The following is a 25,178-nucleotide window of genomic DNA, read 5'->3' as shown; positions in this document are numbered from 1 at the left end:
ACCCTCCCTGTGCTCGGGGTACGGCAAGAACGGGGCACTCACCGTGCTGCAGGTACCCCAAAACCACCCCAAATACCCCAAAAACACCCCAAACACCCCAAAATACCCTAAAATAACCCAAACCACCCCAAACCCTCCCTGTGCTCAGGGTACGGCAAGAACGGGGCGCTCACCGTGCTGCAGGTACCCCAAAACCACCCCAAAACCACCCCAAAATACCCCAAAACCACCCCAAAACCACCCCAAAACCACCCCAAAATACCCTAAAATAACCCAAACCACCCCAAACCCTCCCTGTGCTCGGGGTACGGCAAGAACGGGGCGCTCACCGTGCTGCAGGTACCCCAAAACCACCCCAAAAACACCCCAAAATACCCCAAAATCACCCCAAAATCACCCCAAAACCACCCCAAACACCCCAAACCCTCCCTGTGCTCAGGGTACGGCAAGAACGGGGCGCTCACCGTGCTGCAGGTACCCCAAAACCACCCCAAAACCACCCCAAAATACCCCAAAACCACCCCAAAATCACCCCAAACCACCCCAAAGTACCCTAAAATAACCCAAACCACCCCAAACCCTCCCTGTGCTCAGGGTACGGCAAGAACGGGGCGCTCACCGTGCTGCAGGTACCCCAAAACCACCCCAAAACCACCCCAAAATCCCCCAAAACCACCCCAAAATCACCCCAAAACCACCCCAAACACCCCAAACCCTCCCTGTGCTCAGGGTACGGCAAGAACGGGGCACTCACCGTGCTGCAGGTACCCAAAAACACCCCAAATACCCCAAAAACACCCCAAACACCCCAAAATACCCTAAAATAACCCAAAACACCCCAAACCCTCCCTGTGCTCGGGGTACGGCAAGAACGGGGCGCTCACCGTGCTGCAGGTACCCTAAAACCACCCCAAATACCCCAAAAACACCCCAAACACCCCAAAATACCCTAAAATAACCCAAACCACCCCAAACCCTCCCTGTGCTCGGGGTACGGCAAGAACGGGGCGCTCACCGTGGTGCAGGTACCCCAAAAACACCCCAAATACCCCAAAAACACCCCAAAATACCCCAAAACCACCCCAAAATACCCTAAAATAACCCAAACCACCCCAAACCCTCCCTGTGCTCAGGGTACGGCAAGAACGGGGCGCTCACCGTGCTGCAGGTACCCCAAAACCACCCCAAAACCACCCCAAAATACCCCAAAACCACCCCAAAATCACCCCAAAACCACCCCAAACACCCCAAACCCTCCCTGTGCTCGGGGTACGGCAAGAACGGGGCGCTCACCGTGCTGCAGGTACCCCAAAAACACCCCAAATACCCCAAAAACACCCCAAACACCCCAAAATACCCTAAAATAACCCAAACCACCCCAAACCCTCCCTGTGCTCAGGGTACGGCAAGAACGGGGCGCTCACCGTGCTGCAGGTACCCCAAAACCACCCCAAAACCACCTCAAAATACCCCAAAACCACCCCAAAATCACCCCAAAACCACCCCAAAACCACCCCAAAGTACCCTAAAATAACCCAAACCACCCCAAACCCTCCCTGTGCTCGGGGTACGGCAAGAACGGGGCGCTCACCGTGCTGCAGGTACCCCAAAACCACCTCAAAACCACCCCAAAATACCCCAAAACCACCCCAAAATCACCCCAAAACCACCCCAAAATACCCTAAAATAACCCAAACCACCCCAAACCCTCCCTGTGCTCGGGGTACGGCAAGAACGGGGCGCTCACCGTGCTGCAGGTACCCCAAAATCACCCCAAAACCACCCCAAAACCACCCCAAACACCCCAAACCCTCCCTGTGCTCGGGGTACGGCAAGAACGGGGCGCTCACCGTGCTGCAGGTACCCCAAAACCACCCCAAAACCACCCCAAAATACCCCAAAACCACCCCAAAATCACCCCAAAACCACCCCAAACACCCCAAACCCTCCCTGTGCTCAGGGTACGGCAAGAACGGGGCACTCACCGTGCTGCAGGTACCCCAAAAACACCCCAAATACCCCAAAAACACCCCAAACACCCCAAAATACCCTAAAATAACCCAAAACACCCCAAACCCTCCCTGTGCTCGGGGTACGGCAAGAACGGGGCGCTCACCGTGCTGCAGGTACCCTAAAACCACCCCAAATACCCCAAAAACACCCCAAACACCCCAAAATACCCTAAAATAACCCAAACCACCCCAAACCCTCCCTGTGCTCGGGGTACGGCAAGAACGGGGCGCTCACCGTGCTGCAGGTACCCCAAAACCACCCCAAAACCACCCCAAAATACCCCAAAACCACCCCAAAATCACCCCAAAACCACCCCAAAACCACCCCAAAATACCCTAAAATAACCCAAACCACCCCAAACCCTCCCTGTGCTCGGGGTACGGCAAGAACGGGGTGCTCACCGTGCTGCAGGTACCCCAAAAACACCCCAAATACCCCAAAATACCCAAAACCACCCCAAAAACCACCCCAAAATCACCCCAAACACCCCAAACACACAAAAACCACCCCAAACACCTCAAGCACCCCAAAACCACCCTAAATACCACAAAAATCCCCCAAAATACACCAAAATACCTCAAACACCCCAAAAACACCCTAAAATACCCCAAAACGCCCCCAAATCACCGCCAAAACACCCTAAACCCCCCGAACATCCCAAAACCACCCCAAAAACCTCCTCATCCCAAACTCCCCTGAACCCCAAAACCCTCTGAACCCGAATTCTCCCAAACCCCAAATTCTCTGAACCCCAAAATCCCCGAACCCAAACTCCCCAAACCCCCTGAACCCCAAATTCCCCTGAACCCCAAAATTCCCCTGAACCCCAAATTCCCCCAAGCCCCAAACCCCCTGAACCTCAAACACCCCAAATACCCAAATTCTCCCAAACCCCAAACCCCCTGAACCCCAAAACTCCCCAAACCCCAAATTCCCCCGAAACCCAAATCCCCTGAACCCCAAAACTCCCCAAACCCCAAATCCCCCTTAACCCCAAACCCCCTGAACCCCAAATTCCCCTGAACCCCAAAATTCCCCTGAACCCCAAATTCCCCCAAGCCCCAAACCCCCTGAACCTCAAACACCCCAAATACCCAAATTCTCCCAAACCCCAAACCCCCTGAACCCCAAAACTCCCCTGAACCCCAAACCCCCTGAACCCCAAAACTCCCCTGAACCCCAAAACTCCCCAAACCCCAAATCCCCCTGAACCCCAAACCCCCTGAACCCCAAAACCCCCCTGAACCCCAAAACTCCCCTGAACCCCAAACCCCTCTGAACCCAAATTCTCCCAAACCCCAAATTCCCCTGAACCCCAAACCTCCCCAAACCCCAAATCCCCCTTAACCCCAAACCCCCTGAACCCCAAACCCCGCCCCCCTGAACCCCAAAACCCCCCAAACCCCTCCCCCCGTACCCCAAAAACCCTAAAATGCCCCAAAGGCCCCGCACCGCCCCAAACCCCCCGCGGGAGCTTCCCGGGGGGTCGATCCCGGTGCCAGAGCAGGGCTGGGAACGAACCAGGGCGGCCCCAAAGGCTGGGCCCCGCCTGTACCCCCCAGGGACACCCCAAAATCTATGGGGCACCCCAAAATCTATGGGGCAGCACCCCACAGACCCACCTGTACCCCCCAGGGACACCCCAAATCTATGGGGCAGCACCCCAAATCTATGGGGCAGCACCCCACAGACCCGCCTGTACCCCCCAGGGACACCCCAAAATCTATGGGGCAGCACCCCAAATCTATGGGGCAGCACCCCAAATCTATGGGGCAGCACCCCACAGACCCGCCTGTACCCCCCAGGGACACCCCAAAATCTATGGGGCACCCCAAAATCTATGGGGCAGCACCCCAAATCTATGGGGCAGCACCCCACAGACCCGCCTGTACCCCCCAGGGACACCCCAAAATCTATGGGGCACCCAAAATCTATGGGGCAGCACCCCAAATCTATGGGGCAGCACCCCACAGACCCGCCTGTACCCCCCAGGGACACCCCAAATCTATGGGGCACCCCAAAATCTATGGGGCAGCACCCCAAATCTATGGGGCAGCACCACACAGACCCACCTGTACCCCCCAGGGACACCCCAAAATCTATGGGGCAGCACCCCAAAATCTATGGGGCACCCCAAAATCTATGGGGCAGCACCCCACAGACCTGCCTGTACCCCCCAGGGACACCCCAAAATCTATGGGGCAGCACCCCAAAATCTATGGGGCAGCACCCCAAATCTATGGGGCAGCACCCCACAGACCCACCTGTACCCCCCAGAGGCACCCCAAAATCTATGGGGCAGCACCCCAAAATCTATGGGGCAGCACCCCAAATCTATGGGGCAGCACCCCACAGACCCACCTGTACCCCCCAGGGACACCCCAAAATCTATGGGGCAGCACCCCAAAATCTATGGGGCAGCACCCCACAGACCCGCCTGTACCCCCCAGGGACACCCCAAAATCTATGGGGCAGCACCCCAAAATCTATGGGGCAGCACCCCACAGACCCACCTGTACCCCCCAGGGACACCCCAAAATCTATGGGGCACCCCAAAATCTATGGGGCAGCACCCCAAATCTATGGGGCAGCACCCCACAGACCCGCCTGTACCCCCCAGGGACACCCCAAATCTATGGGGCAGCACCCCAAATCTATGGGGCAGCACCCCACAGACCCGCCTGTACCCCCCAGGGACACCCCAAAATCTATGGGGCAGCACCCTAAATCTATGGGGCAGCACCCCAAATCTATGGGGCAGCACCCCACAGACCCGCCTGTACCCCCCAGGGACACCCCAAAATCTATGGGGCACCCCAAAATCTATGGGGCAGCACCCCAAATCTATGGGGCAGCACCACACAGACCCACCTGTACCCCCCAGGGACACCCCAAAATCTATGGGGCAGCACCCCAAATCTATGGGGCAGTACCCCACAGACCCGCCTGTACCCCCCAGGGACACCCCAAAATCTATGGGGCACCCCAAAATCTATGGGGCAGCACCCCACAGACCCGCCTGTACCCCCCAGGGACACCCCAAAATCTATGGGGCAGCACCCCAAAATCTATGGGGCAGCACCCCAAATCTATGGGGCAGCACCCCACAGACCCGCCTGTACCCCCCAGGGACACCCCAAAATCTATGGGGCACCCCAAAATCTATGGGGCAGCACCCCAAAATCTATGGGGCAGCACCCCAAATCTATGGGGCAGCACCCCACAGACCCGCCTGTACCCCCCAGGGACACCCCAAAATCTATGGGGCACCCCAAAATCTATGGGGCAGCACCCCAAATCTATGGGGCAGCACCCCACAGACCCGCCTGTACCCCCCAGGGACACCCCAAAATCTATGGGGCACCTCAAAATCTATGGGGCAGCACCCCAAATCTATGGGGCAGCACCCCACAGACCCGCCTGTACCCCCCAGGGACACCCCAAAATCTATGGGGCACCCCAAAATCTATGGGGCAGCACCCCACAGACCCGCCTGTACCCCCCAGGGACACCCCAAAATCTATGGGGCACCCCAAAATCTATGGGGCAGCACCCCACAGACCCGCCTGTACCCCCCAGGGACACCCCAAAATCTATGGGGCAGCACCCCACAGACCCGCCTGTACCCCCCAGGGACACCCCAAAATCTATGGGGCACCCCAAATCTATGGGGCAGCACCCCACAGACCCGCCTGTACCCCCCAGGGACACCCCAAAATCTATGGGGCAGCACCCCAAAATCTATGGGGCACCCCAAAATCTATGGGGCAGCACCCCAAATCTATGGGGCAGCACCCCACAGACCCACCTGTGCCCCCCAGGGACACCCCAAAATCTATGGGGCAGCACCCCAAAATCTATGGGGCAGCACCCCAAAATCTATGGGGCAGCACCCCACAGACCCGCCTGTACCCCCCAGGGACACACCAAAATCTATGGGGCAGCACCCCAAATCTATGGGGCAGCACCCCACAGACCTGCCTGTACCCCCCAGGGACACCCCAAATCTATGGGGCAGCACCCCAAATCTATGGGGCAGCACCCGACAGACCCACCTGTACCCCCCAGGGACACCCCAAAATCTATGGGGCAGCACCCCAAAATCTATGGGGCAGCACCCCAAATCTATGGGGCAGCACCCCACAGACCCGCCTGTACCCCCCAGGGACACCCCAAAATCTATGGGGCAGCACCCCAAAATCTATGGGGCAGCACCCCACAGACCCACCTGTACCCCCCAGGGACACCCCAAAATCTATGGGGCAGCACCCCAAAATCTATGGGGCAGCACCCCACAGACCCGCCTGTACCCCCCAGGGACACCCCAAAATCTATGGGGCAGCACCCCAAAATCTATGGGGCAGCACCCCAAATCTATGGGGCAGCACCCCACAGACCTGCCTGTACCCCCCAGGGACACCCCAAAAATCTATGGGGCACCTCAAAATCTATGGGGCAGCACCCCAAATCTATGGGGCAGCACCCCACAGACCCGCCTGTACCCCCAGGGACACCCCAAAATCTATGGGGCAGCACCCCAAATCTATGGGGCAGCACCCCACAGACCCTCCTGTACCCCCCAGGGACACCCCAAAATCTATGGGGCACCCCAAAATCTATGGGGCAGCACCCCACAGACCCACCTGTACCCCCCAGAGACACCCCAAAATCTATGGGGCACCCCAAATCTATGGGGCAGCACCCCACAGACCCGCCTGTACCCCCCAGGGACACCCCAAAGTCTATGGGGCACCCCAAAATCTATGGGGCAGCACCCCAAAATCTATGGGGCAGCACCCCACAGACCCGCCTGAAAACTGTCCCTTGTTGTCTTTCCCTGTTCCTTGTCCCTGACCCCTGACCCCATCCCTGAGCCCTGACCGCTGTCCCTGGCCCCTGAGCCCTGACCGCTGTCCCTGGCCCCTGACCGCTGTCCCTGGCCCCTGAGCCCTGACCGCTGTCCCTGGCCACTGCCCCCATCTCTCTGGCCACTGTCCCCTGTCCCCATCCCTGACTGCCACCCCTGTCCCCACCCCTGTCCCCCCCTGTGACCGCTGTCCCCTGTCCCTGTCCCCATCCCTGACTGCCACCCCTGTCCCCATCCCTGTCCCCCCCTGTGACCGCTGTCCCCTGTCCCCACCCCTGTCCCCATCCCTGACTGCCACCCCTGTCCCCATCCCTGTCCCCATCCCTGTCCCCCCCCCGTGACCGCTGTCCCCATCCCTGTCCCCATCCCTGTCCCCCCCCCTGTGACCGCTGTCCCCATCCCTGTCCCCGCCCGTGACCGCTGTCCCCGTCGCTGTCCCCAGCGCAGCATCCGGCCGCAGGTGGTCACCACGTTCGAGCTGCCCGGCTGTTACGACATGTGGACGGTCACCGCGCCCCCCCCGCGGGAGCAGGTGTGTCCCCCGTGTCCCCCCCGTGGCACCGTGTCCCCTTCCCTGTGTCCCCCTGTGTCCCCCTGTGTCCCCCTGTGTCCCCATGTCACCCTCCCTGTGTCCCTGTGTCACCCTCCCTGCGTCCCTGTGTCCCCCCATGGTGCCGTGTCACCCTCCCTGTGTCCCCCTGTGTCCCCCTGTGTCCCCTGTGTCCCCCGTGTCCCCATGTCACCCTCCCTGTGTCCCCTGTGTTCCCCTGTGTCCCCATGTCCCCCCGTGGTACCGTGTCCCCTTCCCTGTGTCCCCATGTCACCCTCCCTGTGTCCCCTGTGTCCCCCTGTGTCCCTGTGTCCCTGTGTCCCCGTGTCGCCCTCCCTGTGTCCCCCGTGTCCCCGTGTCGCCCTCCCTGTGTCCCTGTGTCCCCCCCCGTGTCCCCTGTGTCCCCCCATGGCACCGTGTCACCTTCCCTGTGTCCCCGTGTTCCCCTGTGTCCCCGTGTCACCCTCCCTGTGTCCCCCCGTGTCCCCGTGTCCCCCCGTGGTGCCGTGTCACCCTCCCTGTGTCCCCGTGTCCCCCTGTGTCCCCGTGTCACCCTCCCTGTGTCCCCTGTGTCCCCCCATGGTGCCGTGTCACCCTCCCTGTGTCCCCCTGTGTCCCTGTGTCCCCCTCCCTGTGTCCCCCCGTGTCACCCTCCCTGTGTCCCCTGTGTCCCCCCATGGTGCCGTGTCACCCTCCCTGTGTCCCCCTGTGTCCCTGTGTCCCCCTCCCTGTGTCCCCCCGTGTCCCCCTCCCTGTGTCCCCCCATGTCCCCCATTCCTGTGTCCCTGTCTCCCCCCTCCCCCCGTGTCCTCCTGTCCCCGTGTCCCCACCGAGGCTCTGTCCCCACAGCCGGAGGTGGCCCCGGGGGCCAGCGCGGAGCCCGAGGCGGCCGCGGCTCCGGAAGGTTCCGAGGAGGACGGGGAACGTCACGGCTTCCTCATCCTGAGCAGGGAGGACTCCACCATGGTGAGGGACAGTGGGGACATCACGGGGACATCATGGGGACATCACGGGGACATCCTGGGGACATGGGGACATCACGGGGACATCATGGGGACAGGGGTTCCTCATCCTGAGCAGGGAGGACTCCACCATGGTGAGGGACAGTGGGGACATCCCGGGGACATCACGGGGACATCCCAGGGACATCCTGGGGACATGGGGACATCACGGGGACGACATGGGGACATCACGGGGACATGGGGACATCACAGGGACATCACAGGGACATCATGGGGACATCATGGGGACAGGGGTTCCTCATCCTGAGCAGGGAGGACTCCACCATGGTGAGGGACAGTGGGGACATCCCGGGGACATCACGGGGACATCCCAGGGACGACATGGGGACATGGGGACATCACAGGGACATCACGGGGACATCCCAGGGACATCACAGGGATGACATGGGGACATCACGGGGACATGGGGACATCACAGGGACATCACAGGGACATCACGGGGACATCACGGGGACAGGGGTTCCTCATCCTGAGCAGGGAGGACTCCACCATGGTGAGGGACAGTGGGGACATCCCGGGGACATCATGGGGACATCCCGGGGACATCCTGGGGACATGGGGACATCACGGGGACATCATGGGGACATGGGGACATCACGGGGACATCACGGGGACATCATGGGGACAGGGCTTCCTCATCCTGAGCAGGGAGGACTCCACCATGGTGAGGGACAGTGGGGACATCACGGGGACATCACGGGGACATCCCAGGGACGACATGGGGACATCCCAGGGACGACATGGGGACATCACAGGGACGACATGGGGACATCACGGGGACATGGGGACATCACAGGGACATCACGGGGACATCATGGGGACAGGGGTTCCTCATCCTGAGCAGGGAGGACTCCACCATGGTGAGGGACAGTGGGGACATCACGGGGACATCATGGGGACATCCCGGGGACATGGGAACATCATGGGGACGTTGGGACATCCCAGGGACGTGGGGACATCCCGGGGACGGTGACAGGGCCGTGGGGGCTCCCCTGGGTGCCACGTCCGGGCTCAATCCCGCGCCCGCGTCCCCACGTCCCTCTGCGGGGACAGCGCCCGCGTTCCGGGGGCTCCCCGCGGGGTGCCACGTCCTGGTGACGTCCCCTGATGTCCCCCGATGTCCCCAATGTCCCCTGATGTCCCCCGATGTCCCCAGATCCTGCAGACGGGGCAGGAGATCCTGGAGCTGGACACGAGCGGCTTCGCCACGCAGGGCCCGACCGTGTTCGCCGGCAACCTGGGCCAGGGCCAGTTCATCGTGCAGGTGTCCCCGCTGGGGCTGCGGCTGCTGCAGGGCGGTGAGTGGCACTGGGGGCACACCTGGGCACACCTGGGCACACCTGGGACACACCTGGGCACACCTGGGACACACCTGGGGCACACCTGGGGCACACCTGGGCACACCTGGGACACACCTGGGCACACCTGGGCACACGTGAGCCAGGGCCAGTTCATCGTGCAGGTGTCCCCGCTGGGGCTGCGGCTGCTGCAGGGCGGTGAGTGGCACTGGGGGCACACCTGGGCACACCTGGGACACACCTGGGACACACCTGGGCACACGTGGGCACACCTGGGCACACCTGGGGGCACACCTGGGACACACCTGGGCACACCTGGGACACACCTGGGCCAGGGCCAGTTCATCGTGCAGGTGTCCCCACTGGGGCTGCGGCTGCTGCAGGGTGGTGAGTGGCACTGGGGGCACACCTGGGCACACCTGGGCACACCTGGGGACACCTGGGGCACACCTGGGGACACCTGGGACACACCTGGGACACACCTGGGACACACCTGGGCACACCTGGGACACACCTGGGGACACCTGGGGACAGGGACACACCTGGGCACAGCTGGGCACACCTGGGCACACCTGGGACACACCTGGGACACACCTGGGCACACCTGGGACACACCTGGGGACACCTGGGACACACCTGGGACACACCTGGGACACACCTGGGCCAGGGCCAGTTCATCGTGCAGGTGTCCCCGCTGGGGCTGCGGCTGCTGCAGGGCGGTGAGTGGCACTGGGGGCACACCTGGGCACACCTGGGCACACCTGGGACACACCTGGGGGCACACCTGGACACACCTGGGCACACCTGGGCACACCTGGGACACACCTGGGCACACCTGGGCACACCTGGGGACAGAGACACACCTGGGACACACCTGGGACACACCTGGGACACACCTGGGCACACCTGGGCACACCTGGGGACACACCTGGGCACACCTGGGCACACCTGGGGACACACCTGGGCACACCTGGGACACACCTGGGCACACCTGGGGACACACCTGGGCACACACCTGGGACACACCTGGGACACACCTGGGGACACACCTGGGCACACACCTGGGACACACCTGGGCACACCTGGGCACACCTGGGACACACCTGGGCACACCTGGGGACACACCTGGGCACACCTGGGCACACCTGGGGACACACCTGGGCACACCTGGGACACACCTGGGCACACCTGGGGACACACCTGGGCACACCTGGGCACACCTGGGGACACACCTGGGCACACCTGGGACACACCTGGGGACACCTGGGACACACCTGGGCACACCTGGGCACACCTGGGACACACCTGGGCACACCTGGGACACCTGGGACACCCTTGGGGACAGGGACACACCTGGGGACACCTGGGACACACCTGGGCACACCTGGGCACACCTGGGCACACACCTGGGACACACCTGGGCACACCTGGGCACACCTGGGCACACACCTGGGACACACCTGGGGACACCTGGGACACACCTGGGCACACCTGGGCACACCTGGGCACATCTGGGGGCACCTGGGGCACACCTGGGACACACCTGGGCACACCTGGGGACACCTGGGACACACCTGGGCACACCTGGGACACACCTGGGGACACACCTGGGCACACCTGGGACACACCTGGGGACACCTGGGCACACCTGGGACACACCTGGGCACACCTGGGCACACCTGGGACACCCCGGGGCCAGCTGGGGTGACATCAGGGGGTCACACTGGGGCCCAGGTGCGTCCCCAGGTGTGACACAAATGGGGTGGTACAGGCGGAGGTGACACTGACAGGTGACACTGACAGGTGACATGGGTGACACTGACAGGTGCCACTGACGGGTGACACCGCTGGGTGGTCCTGGGGGCGGGGAGTGACAGTGAGGTGACATCAGCAGGTGACACTGGGGGGTGCCCAGCGGTGAAGGGACAGTGAGGTGACACTGGGGTCACGGAGGTGACAGGGGGGTGATGCACAGGGTGACACAGGGGTCACAGAGGTGACACGGGGGTGGCACAGGGGTGTGACACCGCTGTCCCCCCCCCATGACGCAGCTGCACTTTGTCCCCTGGACCTGGGGTGACACAGGGGTCACACAGGGGTCACACAGGGGTCACACAGGGGTCACACAGGGTCACACAGGGGTCACACAGGTCTGTGACACCGCTGTCCCCCCCCCATGACACAGCTGCACTTTGTCCCCTGGACCTGGGGTGACACAGGGGTCACACAGGGGTCACACAGGGGTCACACAGGGGTCACATGGGGTGACACAGGGTCACACAGGGGTCACACAGGGGTCACACAGGGGTCACACAGGGGTGACACAGGGTCACACAGGGGTCACATGGGGTGACACAGGGTCACATAGGGGTCACACAGGGGTCACACAGGGGTGACACAGGGGTCACACAGGGGTGACACAGGGTCACACAGGGGTCACATGGGGTGACACAGGGTCACATAGGGGTCACACAGGGGTCACATGGGGTGGCACAGGGGTGACACAGGGTCACACAGGGGTCACACAGGGGTCACACAGGGGTGACACGGGTCACACAGGGTCACACAGGGGTCACACAGGGGTCACACAGGGGTCACACAGGGTCACACAGGGGTGACACGGGGGTCACATGGGGTGGCACCGGGGTCACACAGGGGTCACACAGGGGTCACATGGGGTCACACAGGGGTCACATGGGGTGGCACAGGGGTCACACAGGGTCACACAGGTCACACACGGGGTCACACAGGGGTCACATGGGGTGACACAGGGGTCACATGGGGTGGCACCGGGGTCACACAGGGGTGACACAGGGGTCACACAGGGGTCACACAGGGGTGTGACACCGCTGTTCCCCCCCCCCATGACACAGCTGCACTTTGTCCCCTGGACCTGGGGTGACACAGGGGTCACACAGGGGTCACACAGGGTCACATGGGGTGACACAGGGGTCACACAGGGGTGACACATGGGGTCACACAGGGGTCACATGGGGTGACACAGGGGTCACACAGGGGTCACACAGGGGTCACATGGGGTGGCACAGGGGTGACACAGGGTCACACAGGGGTCACAGAGGTCTGTGACACCGCTGTCCCCCCCCCCATGACACAGCTGCACTTTGTCCCCTGGACCTGGGGTGACACAGGGGTCACACAGGGGTCACACAGGGGTCACACAGGGGTGACACAGGGGTCACATGGGGTGGCACAGGGGTGACACAGGGGTCACACAGGGTCACACAGGGGTCACACAGGGGTCACCCAGGGGTCACACAGGTCTGTGACACCGCTGTCCCCCCCCCCATGACGCAGCTGCACTTTGTCCCCTGGACCTGGGGTGACACAGGGGTGACACAGGGTCACACAGGGGTCACACAGGGTCACACAGGGGTCACACAGGGGTCACATGGGGTGACACAGGGTCACACAGGGGTCACACGGGGTGACACAGGGGTGACACAGGGTCACACAGGGGTCACATGGGGTGGCACAGGGGTGACACAGGGTCACACAGGGGTGACACAGGGGTCACACAGGGGTCACATGGGGTGACACAGGGGTCACACAGGGTCACACAGGGTCACACAGGTCTGTGACACCGCTGTCCCCCCCCCCATGACACAGCTGCACTTTGTCCCCTGGACCTGGGGTGACACAGGGGTCACACAGGGGTCACACAGGGGTGACACAGGGGTCACATGGGGTGACACAGGGGTCACACAGGGGTCACATAGGGGTCACACAGGGGTCACACAGGGGTGGCACAGGGGTGTGACACCGCTGTCCCCCCCCATGACACAGCTGCACTTTGTCCCCTGGACCTGGGGTGACACAGGGGTCACACAGGGGTCACACAGGGTCACACAGGGTCACACAGGTCACACACGGGGTCACACAGGGGTCACATGGGGTGACACAGGGGTCATATGGGGTGACACAGGGGTCACACAGGGGTCACACAGGGTCACACGGGTCACATGGGGTGGCACAGGGGGTGACACAGGGGTGACACAGGGGTGACACAGGGTGACACAGGGTCACACAGGGGTCACACAGGGGTCACACATGGGGTGACACAGGGGTCACATGGGGTGACACAGGGTCACACAGGGGTCACCCAGGGGTGTGACACCGCTGTCCCCCCCCATGACACAGCTGCACTTTGTCCCCTGGACCTGGGGTGACACAGGGGTGACACAGGGGTCACACAGGGTCACACAGGTCACACAGGGGTCACACAGGGGTCACATGGGGTGACACAGGGGTGACACAGGGTCACACAGGGGTCACACAGGGGTCACACAGGGGTCACAGAGGTCTGTGACACCGCTGTCCCCCCCCCCCATGACACAGCTGCACTTTGTCCCCTGGACCTGGGGTGACACAGGGGTCACACAGGGGTCACACAGGGGTCACACAGGGGTGACACAGGGGTCACATGGGGTGGCACAGGGGTGACACAGGGGTCACACAGGGTCACACAGGGGTCACCCAGGGGTCACACAGGTCTGTGACACCGCTGTCCCCCCCCCCATGACGCAGCTGCACTTTGTCCCCTGGACCTGGGGTGACACAGGGTCACACAGGGGTGACACAGGGTCACACAGGGGTCACACAGGGGTGACACACGGGGTCACACAGGGTGACACAGGGGTCACACAGGGTCACACAGGGTCACACAGGTCACACACGGGGTCACACAGGGGTCACATGGGGTGACACAGGGGTCATATGGGGTGACACAGGGGTCACACAGGGGTCACACAGGGTCACACGGGTCACATGGGGTGGCACAGGGGGTGGCACAGGGGGTGACACAGGGGTGACACAGGGGTGACACAGGGTCACACAGGGGTCACACAGGGGTCACACATGGGGTGACACAGGGGTCACATGGGGTGACACAGGGTCACACAGGGGTCACCCAGGGGTGTGACACCGCTGTCCCCCCCCATGACACAGCTGCACTTTGTCCCCTGGACCTGGGGTGACACAGGGGTGACACAGGGGTCACACGGATGTCACACAGGACACACAGGGGTCACACAGGGGTCACACAGGTGTCACACAGGTGACACAGGGGTGACACAGGGGTGACACAGGGGTCACACAGGGGTCACACAGGGGTCACAGAGGTCTGTGACACCGCTGTCCCCCCCCCCCATGACACAGCTGCACTTTGTCCCCTGGACCTGGGGTGACACAGGGGTCACACAGGGGTCACACAGGGGTCACACAGGGGTCACACAGGGGTCACACGGGGTGGCACAGGGTGACACAGGGTGACACAGGGGTGGCACAGGGGTCACACAGGGGTCACATGGGGTGACACAGGGGTGACACAGGGGTGACACAGGGGTCACACAGGGGTGACACAGGGTGACACAGGGTGACACAGGGGTCACACAGGGTCACACAGGTCACACACGGGGTCACACAGGGGTCACATGGGGTGACACAGGGGTCACATGGGGTGGCACAGGGGTGACACAGGGGTCACACAGGGTCACACAGGGGTCACCCAGGGGTCACACAGGGGTGTGACACCGCTGTCCCCCCCCATGACACAGCTGCACTTTGTCCCCTGGACCTGGGGTGACACAGGGGTGACACAGGGGTCACACAGGGTCACATGGGGTGACACAGGGGTCACACAGGGTCACACAGGGGTGACACAGGGTCACACAGGGGTCACACAGGGGTCACATGGGGTGACACAGGGGTCACACAGGGTCACACAGGGGTCACATGGGGTGACACAGGGTCACACAGGGGTCACACAGGGGTCACATGGGGTGACACAGGGGTCACACAGGGTCACACAGGGGTCACACAGGGGTCACCCAGGGGTGTGACACCACTGTCCCCCCCCATGACGCAGCTGCACTTTGTCCCCTGGATCTGGGGTCACACAGGGGTCACACAGGGGTCACACAGGTCACACACGGGGTCACACAGGGGTCACATGGGGTGACACAGGGGTCACACAGGGGTCACACAGGGGTCACACAGGGGTGACACACGGGGTCACACAGGGTCACACAGGGGTCACACAGGGGTCACACAGGGTCACACAGGTCACACACGGGGTCACACAGGGGTGACACAGGGGTCACACAGGGGTGACACACGGGGTCACACAGGGGTGACACAGGGGTCACACAGGGTCACACAGGTCACACACGGGGTCACACAGGGGTGACACAGGGGTCACACAGGGGTCACACAGGGGTCACACAGGGGTCACACAGGGTCACACAGGGGTCACCCAGGGGTCACACAGGTCTGTGACACCGCTGTCCCCCCCCATGACGCAGCTGCACTTTGTCCCCTGGACCTGGGGTGACACAGGGGTGACACAGGGTCACACAGGGGTCACACAGGGGTCACACAGGGGTCACACAGGGGTCACATGGGGTGACACAGGGTCACACAGGGGTCACACAGGGGTCACATGGGGTGACACAGGGGTCACACACGGGGTCACACAGGGGTCACATGGGGTGACACAGGGTCACATGGGGTGACACAGGGTCACACAGGGGTCACACAGGGATCACATGGGGTGACACAGGGGTCACACAGGGTCACACAGGGGTCACACAGGGGTGACACACGGGGTCACACAGGGGTCACACAGGGGTCACATGGGGTGACACAGGGGTCACACAGGTCACACACGGGGTCACACAGGGGTCACATGGGGTGACACAGGGTCACACAGGGGTGACACACGGGGTCACACAGGGTCACACAGGGGTCACACAGGGGTCACACAGGGTCACACAGGTCACACACGGGGTCACACAGGGGTGACACAGGGGTGACACACGGGGTCACACAGGGGTCACACAGGGGTCACACAGGGGTCACATGGGGTGGCACCGGGGTCACACACGGGGTCACCCAGGGGTCACCCAGGGGTGTGACACCGCTGTCCCCCCCCAGTGACGCAGCTGCACTTTGTCCCCTGGACCTGGGGTGACACAGGGGTCACACAGGGGTCACCCAGGGGTGACACAGCGGGGTGACAGCGCCGTTTGTCCCCCCCGCAGTGACGCAGCTGCACTTCGTCCCCGTGGACCTGGGCTCGCCCATCGTGCACTGCGCGGTGGCCGATCCCTTCGGGGTCCTGCTCAGCGCCGACGGCCACCTGGCCACCTTCACCCTCAAGGGGGACACCTACGGCGGCCGCGCCCCGCGCCTGGCGCTGCTGCGGCCGCCCGTGTCGCACGTGAGTGTCACCCGCGTCCCCAAACCGTCCCCAGCGTCCCCAAACCATCCCTGACATTGCCTGGCGCCATCACCGACACCTCCAGTGTCACCCGTCAGTGTCACCCGCGTCCCCAAACCGTCCCCAGCGTCCCCAAACCATCCCCGACCCCGCCTGGTGCCATCACCGACACCTCCAGTGTCACCCGTCAGTGTCACCCGCGTCCCCAAACCGTCCCCAGCGTCCCCAAACCATCCCCGACCCCGCCTGGTGCCATCACCGACACCTCCAGTGTCACCCGTCGGTGTCACCCGCGTCCCCAAACCGTCCCCAGCGTCCCCAAACCGTCCCCGACCCCGCCTGGTGCCATCACCGACACCTCCAGTGTCACCCATCAGTGTCACCCGCGTCCCCAAACCGTCCCCAGCGTCCCCAAACCATCCCCGACCCCGCCTGGTGCCATCACCGACACCTCCAGTGTCACCCGTCGGTGTCACCCGCGTCCCCAAACCGTCCCCGACATTGCCTGGTGCCATCACCGACACCTCCAGTGTCACCCGTCAGTGTCACCCGCGTCCCCAAAGCCCCTCCAGTGTCCCCAAACCATCCCCGACATTGCCTGGTGCCATCACCGACACCTCCAGTGTCACCCGTCAGTGTCACCCGCGTCCCCAAACCGTCCCCAGCGTCCCCAAACCATCCCCGACCCCGCCTGGTGCCATCACCGACACCTCCAGTGTCACCCATCGGTGTCACCCGCGTCCCCAAACCGTCCCCAGCGTCCCCAAACCATCCCCGACCCCGCCTGGCTCCGTCACCGACACCTCCAGTGTCACCCATCGGTGTCACCCGCGTCCCCAAACCGTCCCCAGCGTCCCCAAACCCTCCCCGACATTGCCTGGTGCCATCACCGACACCTCCAGTGTCACCCGTCAGTGTCACCCGCGTCCCCAAAGCCTCTCCAGCGTCCCCAAACCATCCCCGACATTGCCTGGTGCCATCACCGACACCTCCAGTGTCACCCGTCGGTGTCACCCGCGTCCCCAAACCATCCCTGACATTGCCTGGCGCCATCACCGACACCTCCAGTGTCACCCGTCGGTGTCACCCGCGTCCCCAAACCGTCCCCAGCATCCCCAAACCATCCCCGACCCCCCCTGGTGCCATCACCGACACCTCCAGTGTCACCCGTCGGTGTCACCCGCGTCCCCAAACCGTCCCCAGCGTCCCCAAACCGTCCCCGACCCCGCCTGGCGCTGCTGCGGCCGCCCATGTCACGTGTCAATGTCCCCAATGTCCCCAAATGTCCCCAAATGTCCCCAAATGTCCCCCAATGTCCCCATGGCAGCAATCCCGGGTGACGGCGCTGTGCCTGTACCGGGACGTGTCCCCAAATGTCCCCAAATGTCCCCAAATGTCCCCAATGTCCCCAAATGTCCCCAAATGTCCCCAAATGTCCCCAATGTCCCCAAATATCCCCAAATGTCCCCAAATGTCCCCAAATGTCCCCGATGTCCCCAGATGTCCCCAACGTCCCCAAATGTCCCCAAATGTCCCCGATGTCCCAAATGTCCCCAAATGTCCCCAAATGTCCCCAGATGTCCCCAACGTCCCCAAATGTCCCCAAATGTCCCCAATGTCCCCAAATGTTTCCGGTGTCCCCAAATGTCCCCAAATGTCCTCAAATGTCCCCAGATGTCCCCAAATGTTCCCGGTGTCCTCAAATGTCCCCAAATGTCCCCAAATGTCCCCCAATGTCCCCAATGTCCCCAGATGTCCCCAAATGTCCCCAAATGTCCCCAAATGTCCCCAATGTCCCCAATGTCCCCAATGTCCCCAAATGTCCCCAAATGTCCCCAAATGTTCCCGGTGTCCTCAAATGTCCCCAAATGTCCCAAATGTCCCCAAATGTCCCCAAATGTCCCCAAATTTCCCCAAATGTCCCCAAATGTTCCCGGTGTCCTCAAATGTCCCCAAATGTCCCCAATGTCCCCAATGTCCCCAATGTCCCCAAATGTCCCCAAATGTCCCCAAATGTCCCCAAATGTCCCCAAATGTCCCCGAATGTCCCCAATGTCCCAAATGTCCCCAAATATCCCCAAATGTCCCCAAATGTCCCCAAATGTCCCCAAATGTTCCCGGTGTCCTCAAATATCCCCAATGTCCCCAAATGTCCCCAAATATCCCCAAATGTCCCCAATGTCCCCAGATGTCCCCAATGTCCCCAATGTCCCCAAATGTCCCCAAATGTCCCCAAATGTTCCCGGTGTCCTCAAATGTCCCCAAATGTCCCAAATGTCCCCAATGTCCCCAATGTCCCCAAATGTCCCCAAATGTCCCCAAATGTCCCCAATGTCCCCAAATTTCCCCAAATGTCCCCAAATGTTCCCGGTGTCCTCAAATGTCCCCAAATGTCCCCAAATGTCCCCAATGTCCCCAATGTCCCCAATGTCCCCAAATGTCCCCAAATATCCCCAAATGTCCCCAAATGTCCCCAAATGTCCCCAAATGTCCCCAAATGTCCTCAAATGTCCCCAGATGTCCCCAAATGTTCCCGGTGTCCTCAAATGTCCCCAAATGTCCCCAATGTCCCCCAATGTCCCCAATGTCCCCAGATGTCCCCAAATGTCCCCAAATGTCCCCAAATGTCCCCAATGTCCCCAATGTCCCCAATGTCCCCAAATGTCCCCAATGTCCCCAAATGTTTCCGGTGTCCTCAAATGTCCCCAAATGTCCCCAATGTCCCCAATGTCCCCAAATGTCCCCGAATGTCCCCAATGTCCCCAAATGTCCCCAATGTCCCCAAATATCCCCAAATGTCCCCAATGTCCCCAAATGTCCCCAATGTCCCCAATGTCCCCCAATGTCCCCATGGCAGCAATCCCGGGTGACGGCGCTGTGCCTGTACCGGGACGTGTCCCCAAATGTCCCCAATGTCCCCAAATGTCCCCAAATATCCCCAAATGTCCCCAATGTCTCCAAATGTCCCCAATGTCCCCAATGTCCCTAAATGTCCCCAAATGTCCCCAAATGTCCCCCAATGTCCCCAAATGTCCCCAAATGTCCCCAAATGTTCCCGGTGTCCTCAAATGTCCCCAAATGTCCCCAATGTCCCCAGATGTCCCCGAATGTCCCCAATGTCCCCAATGTCCCCAAATGTCCCCAAATGTCCCCAAATGTCCCCAATGTCCCCAATGTCCCCAATGTCCCTAAATGTCCCTAAATGTCCCCAATGTCCCCAAATGTCCCCAAATGTCCCCAAATGTCCCCAAATGTCCCCATGGCAGCCATCCCGGGTGACGGCGCTGTGCCTGTACTGGGACATGTCCCCAAATGTCCCCAATGTCCCCAAATGTCCCCAAATGTCCCCAAATGTCCCCAATGTCCCCGATGTCCCCAAATGTCCCCAAATGTCCCCAATGTCCCCAAATGTCCCCAAATTTCCCCAAATGTCCCCAAATGTTCCCGGTGTCCTCAAATGTCCCCAAATGTCCCCAAATGTCCCCAATGTCCCCAAATGTCCCCAAATGTCCCCAAATGTCCCCAAATGTCCCCAATGTCCCCAAATGTCCCCAATGTCCCCAAATGTCCCCGATGTCCCCAATGTCCCCAAATGTCCCCAATGTCCCCCAATGTCCCCATGGCAGCAATCCCGGGTGACGGCGCTGTGCCTGTACCGGGACGTTTCCGGAATGTTCACCACCGAGAGCCGCGTCCCCCGCGAGGAGCCCCCGCCCCGCCCCCACGCCGAGGCCGAGACCCTCATCCAGGACCTCAGGTGGGTGACCTGAGTGTCCCAAAACGTCCCCAAACGTCCCCAAATTGTCCCCACGGTGGCCCCAATCTCCAGCTGCTCCCTGGAGTGTCCCCCAGCTGTTTCCCACCCTCCCAGATTGGCCCTGGGGTGTCCTCAAGGTGTCCCCAAGGTGTCCCCAGGGTGTCCCCAGCCCCCTAAAGGTGTCACCCACCTCTCCAGGGTGTCCCCAAGGTGTCCCCAGGGTGTCCCCAAGGTGTCCCCAGGATGTCCCCAGCCCCCTAAAGGTGTCACCCACCTCTCTAGGGTGTCCCCAAGGTGTCCCCAAGGTGTTCTCGGCTCCCTAAAGGTGTCACCCACCTCTCCAGGGTGTCCCCAGGGTGTCCCCAGGGTGTCCCCAAGGTGTCCCCAGGGTGTCCCCAGCCCCCTAAAGGTGTCACCCACCTCTCCAGGGTGTCCCCAAGGTGTCCCCAGGGTGTCCCCAGGATGTCCCCAGCCCCCTAAAGGTGTCACCCACTTCTCCAGGGTGTCCCCAAGGTGTCCCCAAGGTGTCCCCAGGGTGTCCCCAGCCCCCTAAAGGTGTCACCCACCTCTCCAGGGTGTCCCCAAGGTGTCCCCAGGGTGTCCCCAGCCCCCTAAAGGTGTCACCCACCTCTCCAGGGTGTCCCCAAGGTGTCCCCAGGGTGTCCCCAGCTCCCTAAAGGTGTCACCCACCTCTCCAGGGTGTCCCCAAGGTGTCCCCAGGATGTCCCCAGCCCCCTAAAGGTGTCACCCACCTCTCCTGGTTGTCCCCAAGGTGTCCCCAGGGTGTCCCCAGCTCCCTAAAGGTGTCACCCACCTCTCCAGGGTGTCCCCAGGGTGTCCCCAGGGTGTCCCCAGCCCCCTAAAGGTGTCACCCACCTCTCCAGGGTGTCCCCAAGGTGTCCCCAAGGTGTCCCCAGGGTGTCCCCAGCCCCCTAAAGGTGTCACCCACCTCTCCAGGGTGTCCCCAAGGTGTCCCCAGGGTGTCCCCAGCCCCCTAAAGGTGTCACCCACCTCTCCAGGGTGTCCCCAGGGTGTCCCCAGGATGTCCCCAGCCCCCTAAAGGTGTCACCCACCTCTCCAGGGTGTCCCCAAGGTGTCCCCAGGATGTCCCCAGCCCCCTAAAGGTGTCACCCACCTCTCCAGGGTGTCCCCAAGGTGTCCCCAGGGTGTCCCCAGCCCCCTAAAGGTGTCACCCACCTCTCCAGGGTGTCCCCAAGGTGTCCCCAGGATGTCCCCAGCCCCCTAAAGGTGTCACCCACCTCTCCAGGGTGTCCCCAGGGTGTCCCCAGGGTGTCCCCAGCCCCCTAAAGGTGTCACCCACCTCTCCAGGGTGTCCCCAGGGTGTCCCCAGGTTGTCCCCAAGGTGTCCCCAGGGTGTCCCCAGCCCCCTAAAGGTGTCACCCACCTCTCTAGGGTGTCCCCAAGGTGTCCCCAAGGTGTTCTCGGCTCCCTAAAGGTGTCACCCACCTCTCCAGGGTGTCCCCAAGGTGTCCCCAAGGTGTCCCCAGGGTGTCCCCAGCCCCCTAAAGGTGTCACCCACCTCTCCAGGGTGTCCCCAAGGTGTCCCCAGGGTGTCCCCAGGGTGTCCCCAGCTCCCTAAAGGTGTCACCCACCTCTCTAGGGTGTCCCCAAGGTGTCCCCAAGGTGTCCCCAGGGTGTCCCAGGGATGTCCCCAGCCCCCTAAAGGTGTCACCCACCTCTCCAGGGTGTCCCCAGGGTGTCCCCAGGGTGTCCCCAAGGTGTCCCCAGGGTGTCCCCAGCCCCCTAAAGGTGTCACCCACCTCTCCAGGGTGTCCCCAAGGTGTCCCCAAGGTGTTCTCAGCTCCCTAAAGGTGTCACCCACCTCTCCAGGGTGTCCCCAAGGTGTCCCCAGGGTGTCCCCAGCCCCCTAAAGGTGTCACCCACCTCTCCAGGGTGTCCCCAAGGTGTCCCCAGGGTGTCCCCAGCCCCCTAAAGGTGTCACCCACCTCTCCAGGGTGTCCCCAGGGTGTCCCCAGGGTGTCCCCAGCCCCCTAAAGGTGTCACCCACCTCTCCAGGGTGTCCCCAGGGTGTCCCCAGGATGTCCCCAAGGTGTCCCCAGGATGTCCCCAGCCCCCTAAAGGTGTCACCCACCTCTCCAGGGTGTCCCCAGGGTGTCCCCAAGGTGTCCCCAAGGTGTCCCCAAGGTGTCCCCAGGGTGTCCCCAGCCCCCTAAAGGTGTCACCCACCTCTCCAGGGTGTCCCCAAGGTGTCCCCAAGGTGTCCCCAGGGTGTCCCAGGGATGTCCCCAGCCCCCTAAAGGTGTCACCCACCTCTCCAGGGTGTCCCCAAGGTGTCCCCAGGGTGTCCCAGGGATGTCCCCAGCCCCCTAAAGGTGTCACCCACCTCTCCAGGGTGTCCCCAGGGTGTCCCCAGGGTGTCCCCAGGATGTCCCCAGCCCCCTAAAGGTGTCACCCACCTCTCCAGGGTGTCCCCAAGGTGTCCCCAGGGTGTCCCCAGCTCCCTAAAGGTGTCACCCACCTCTCCAGGGTGTCCCCAGGGTGTCCCCAGGGTGTCCCCAGCTCCCTAAAGGTGTCACCCACCTCTCCAGGGTGTCCCCAGGGTGTCCCCAGGATGTCCCCAGCCCCCTAAAGGTGTCACCCACCTCTCCAGGGTGTCCCCAAGGTGTCCCAGGGGTGTCCAAGGGGTGCCCCAGGTGTCTCCCAGTATTCCCAGTATTCCCGCAGCGATTCCGTGGATGACGAGGAGGAGCTGCTCTGTGGGGGGTGGGGGTGCCCCAGGTGTCTCCCAGTATTCCCAGTATTCCCGGTATTCCCGCAGCGATTCCGTGGATGACGAGGAGGAGCTGCTCTGTGGGGGTTGGGGGTGCCCCAGGTGTCTCCCAGTATTCCCAGTATTCCCAGTATTCCCGCAGCGATTCCGTGGATGACGAGGAGGAGCTGCTCTGTGGGGGGTGGGGGTGCCCCAGGTGTCTCCCAGTATTCCCAGTATTCCCAGTATTCCCGCAGCGATTCCGTGGATGACGAGGAGGAGCTGCTCTGTGGGGGGTGGGGGTGCCCCAGGTGTCTCCCAGTATTCCCAGTATTCCCAGTATTCTCGCAGCGATTCCGTGGATGACGAGGAGGAGCTGCTCTGTGGGGGTTGGGGGTGCCCCAGGTGTCTCCCAGTATTCCCAGTATTCCCAGTATTCCCGCAGCGATTCCGTGGATGACGAGGAGGAGATGCTCTACGGGGACTCGGGGGGCTCGGGCCACTCCCCCCCCAAGGAGGAGCCGCGGCGCCCGGGGCCCCCCGAGCGGGAGCCGCCCCCGCACAGCCCCGAGCCCTCGCACTGGTGCGTGCTGGCCCGCGAGAACGGCAACATGGAGGTACTGGGAGCACTGGGAGGGCGCTGGGAGCGCTGGGAGCGCTGAGAGGGGGCAAAGGGAGCACTGGGAGGGGGCTGGGAGGGGACTGGGAGCGCTGGGAGGGGCGCTGGGAGCACTGGGAGGGGGCTGGGAGGGTGCTGGGAGGGGACTGGGAGGACTGGGAGGGTACTGGGAGCACTGGGAGGGGGCTGGGAGGGGACTGGGAGCGCTGGGAGGGCGCTGGGAGCACTGGGAGGGGGCTGGGAGGGTGCTGGCAGGGGACTGGGAGTGCTGGGAGGGGACTGGGAGTACTGGGAGGGTGCTGGGAGGGTGCTGGCAGGGGACTGGGAGGGGACTGGGAGGGTACTGGGAACGCTGGGAGGGGACTGGGAGCAGTGGGGGGGTGCTGGGAGCACTGGGAGGGGACTGGGAGGGCACTGGGAGGGTGCTGGGAAGGGATTGGGAGTGCTGGCAGGGGACTGGGAGGGTGCTGGCAGGGGACTGGGAGGACTGGGAGGGGACTGGGAGGGTACTGGGAACGCTGGGAGGGGACTGGGAGCGCTGGGAGGGGGCTGGGAGCGCTGGGAGGGCGCTGGGAGCACTGGGAGGGGGCTGGGAGGGTCCTGGCAGGGGACTAGGAGTGCTGGGAGGGGGCTGGGAGGGGACTGGGAGCGCTGGGAGGGTGCTGGCAGGGGACTGGGAGGGTACTGGGAACGCTGGGAGGGGACTGGGAGCAGTGGGAGGGCGCTGGGAGCACTGGGAGGGCACTGGGAGGGTGCTGGGAAGGGATTGGGAGTGTTGGCAGGGGACTGGGAGGGTGCTGGCAGGGGACTGGGAGCACTGGGAGGGGACTGGGAGGGTACTGGGAACGCTGGGAGGGGACTGGGAGCGCTGGGAGGGGGCTGGGAGCGCTGGGAGGGGGCTGGGAGGGCGCTGGGAGCACTGGGAGGGGGCTGGGAGGGTGCTGGCAGGGGACTGGGAGGGTACTGGGAACGCTGGGAGGGGACTGGGAGCAGTGGGAGGGTGCTGGGAGCACTGGGAGGGCACTGGGAGGGCACTGGGAGGGTGCTGGGAAGGGATTGGGAGTGCTGGCAGGGGACTGGGAGG

At 62.7% G+C, this 25,178-nt stretch overlaps 1 protein-coding gene across 1 annotated transcript in view; it reads left to right on the top strand.

Annotated features, from left to right (window-relative positions):
* Positions 1 to 25,178, top strand: part of LOC116438775 (cleavage and polyadenylation specificity factor subunit 1-like) — a gene marked incomplete at its 3' end in the record, with an annotated part of 62,997 nt that overhangs the window by 21,490 nt on the left and 16,329 nt on the right. The window contains exons 12-17 of the mRNA XM_032097777.1: positions 7,323 to 7,412; positions 8,280 to 8,396; positions 9,609 to 9,750; positions 16,809 to 16,987; positions 20,614 to 20,744; positions 23,921 to 24,092. Of these exons, the coding sequence (XP_031953668.1) occupies positions 7,323 to 7,412; positions 8,280 to 8,396; positions 9,609 to 9,750; positions 16,809 to 16,987; positions 20,614 to 20,744; positions 23,921 to 24,092 (831 nt within the window). The remainder of the gene's footprint in view (positions 1 to 7,322; positions 7,413 to 8,279; positions 8,397 to 9,608; positions 9,751 to 16,808; positions 16,988 to 20,613; positions 20,745 to 23,920; positions 24,093 to 25,178) is intronic.

Source organism: Corvus moneduloides, unplaced genomic scaffold, assembly GCF_009650955.1.
Source record: "Corvus moneduloides isolate bCorMon1 unplaced genomic scaffold, bCorMon1.pri scaffold_111_arrow_ctg1, whole genome shotgun sequence".
Classification (NCBI taxonomy): Eukaryota; Metazoa; Chordata; class Aves; order Passeriformes; family Corvidae; genus Corvus; species Corvus moneduloides.
The sequence above is the reverse complement of the archived record's forward strand: the minus strand, read 5'-3'. Positions and strand labels throughout refer to the sequence as shown.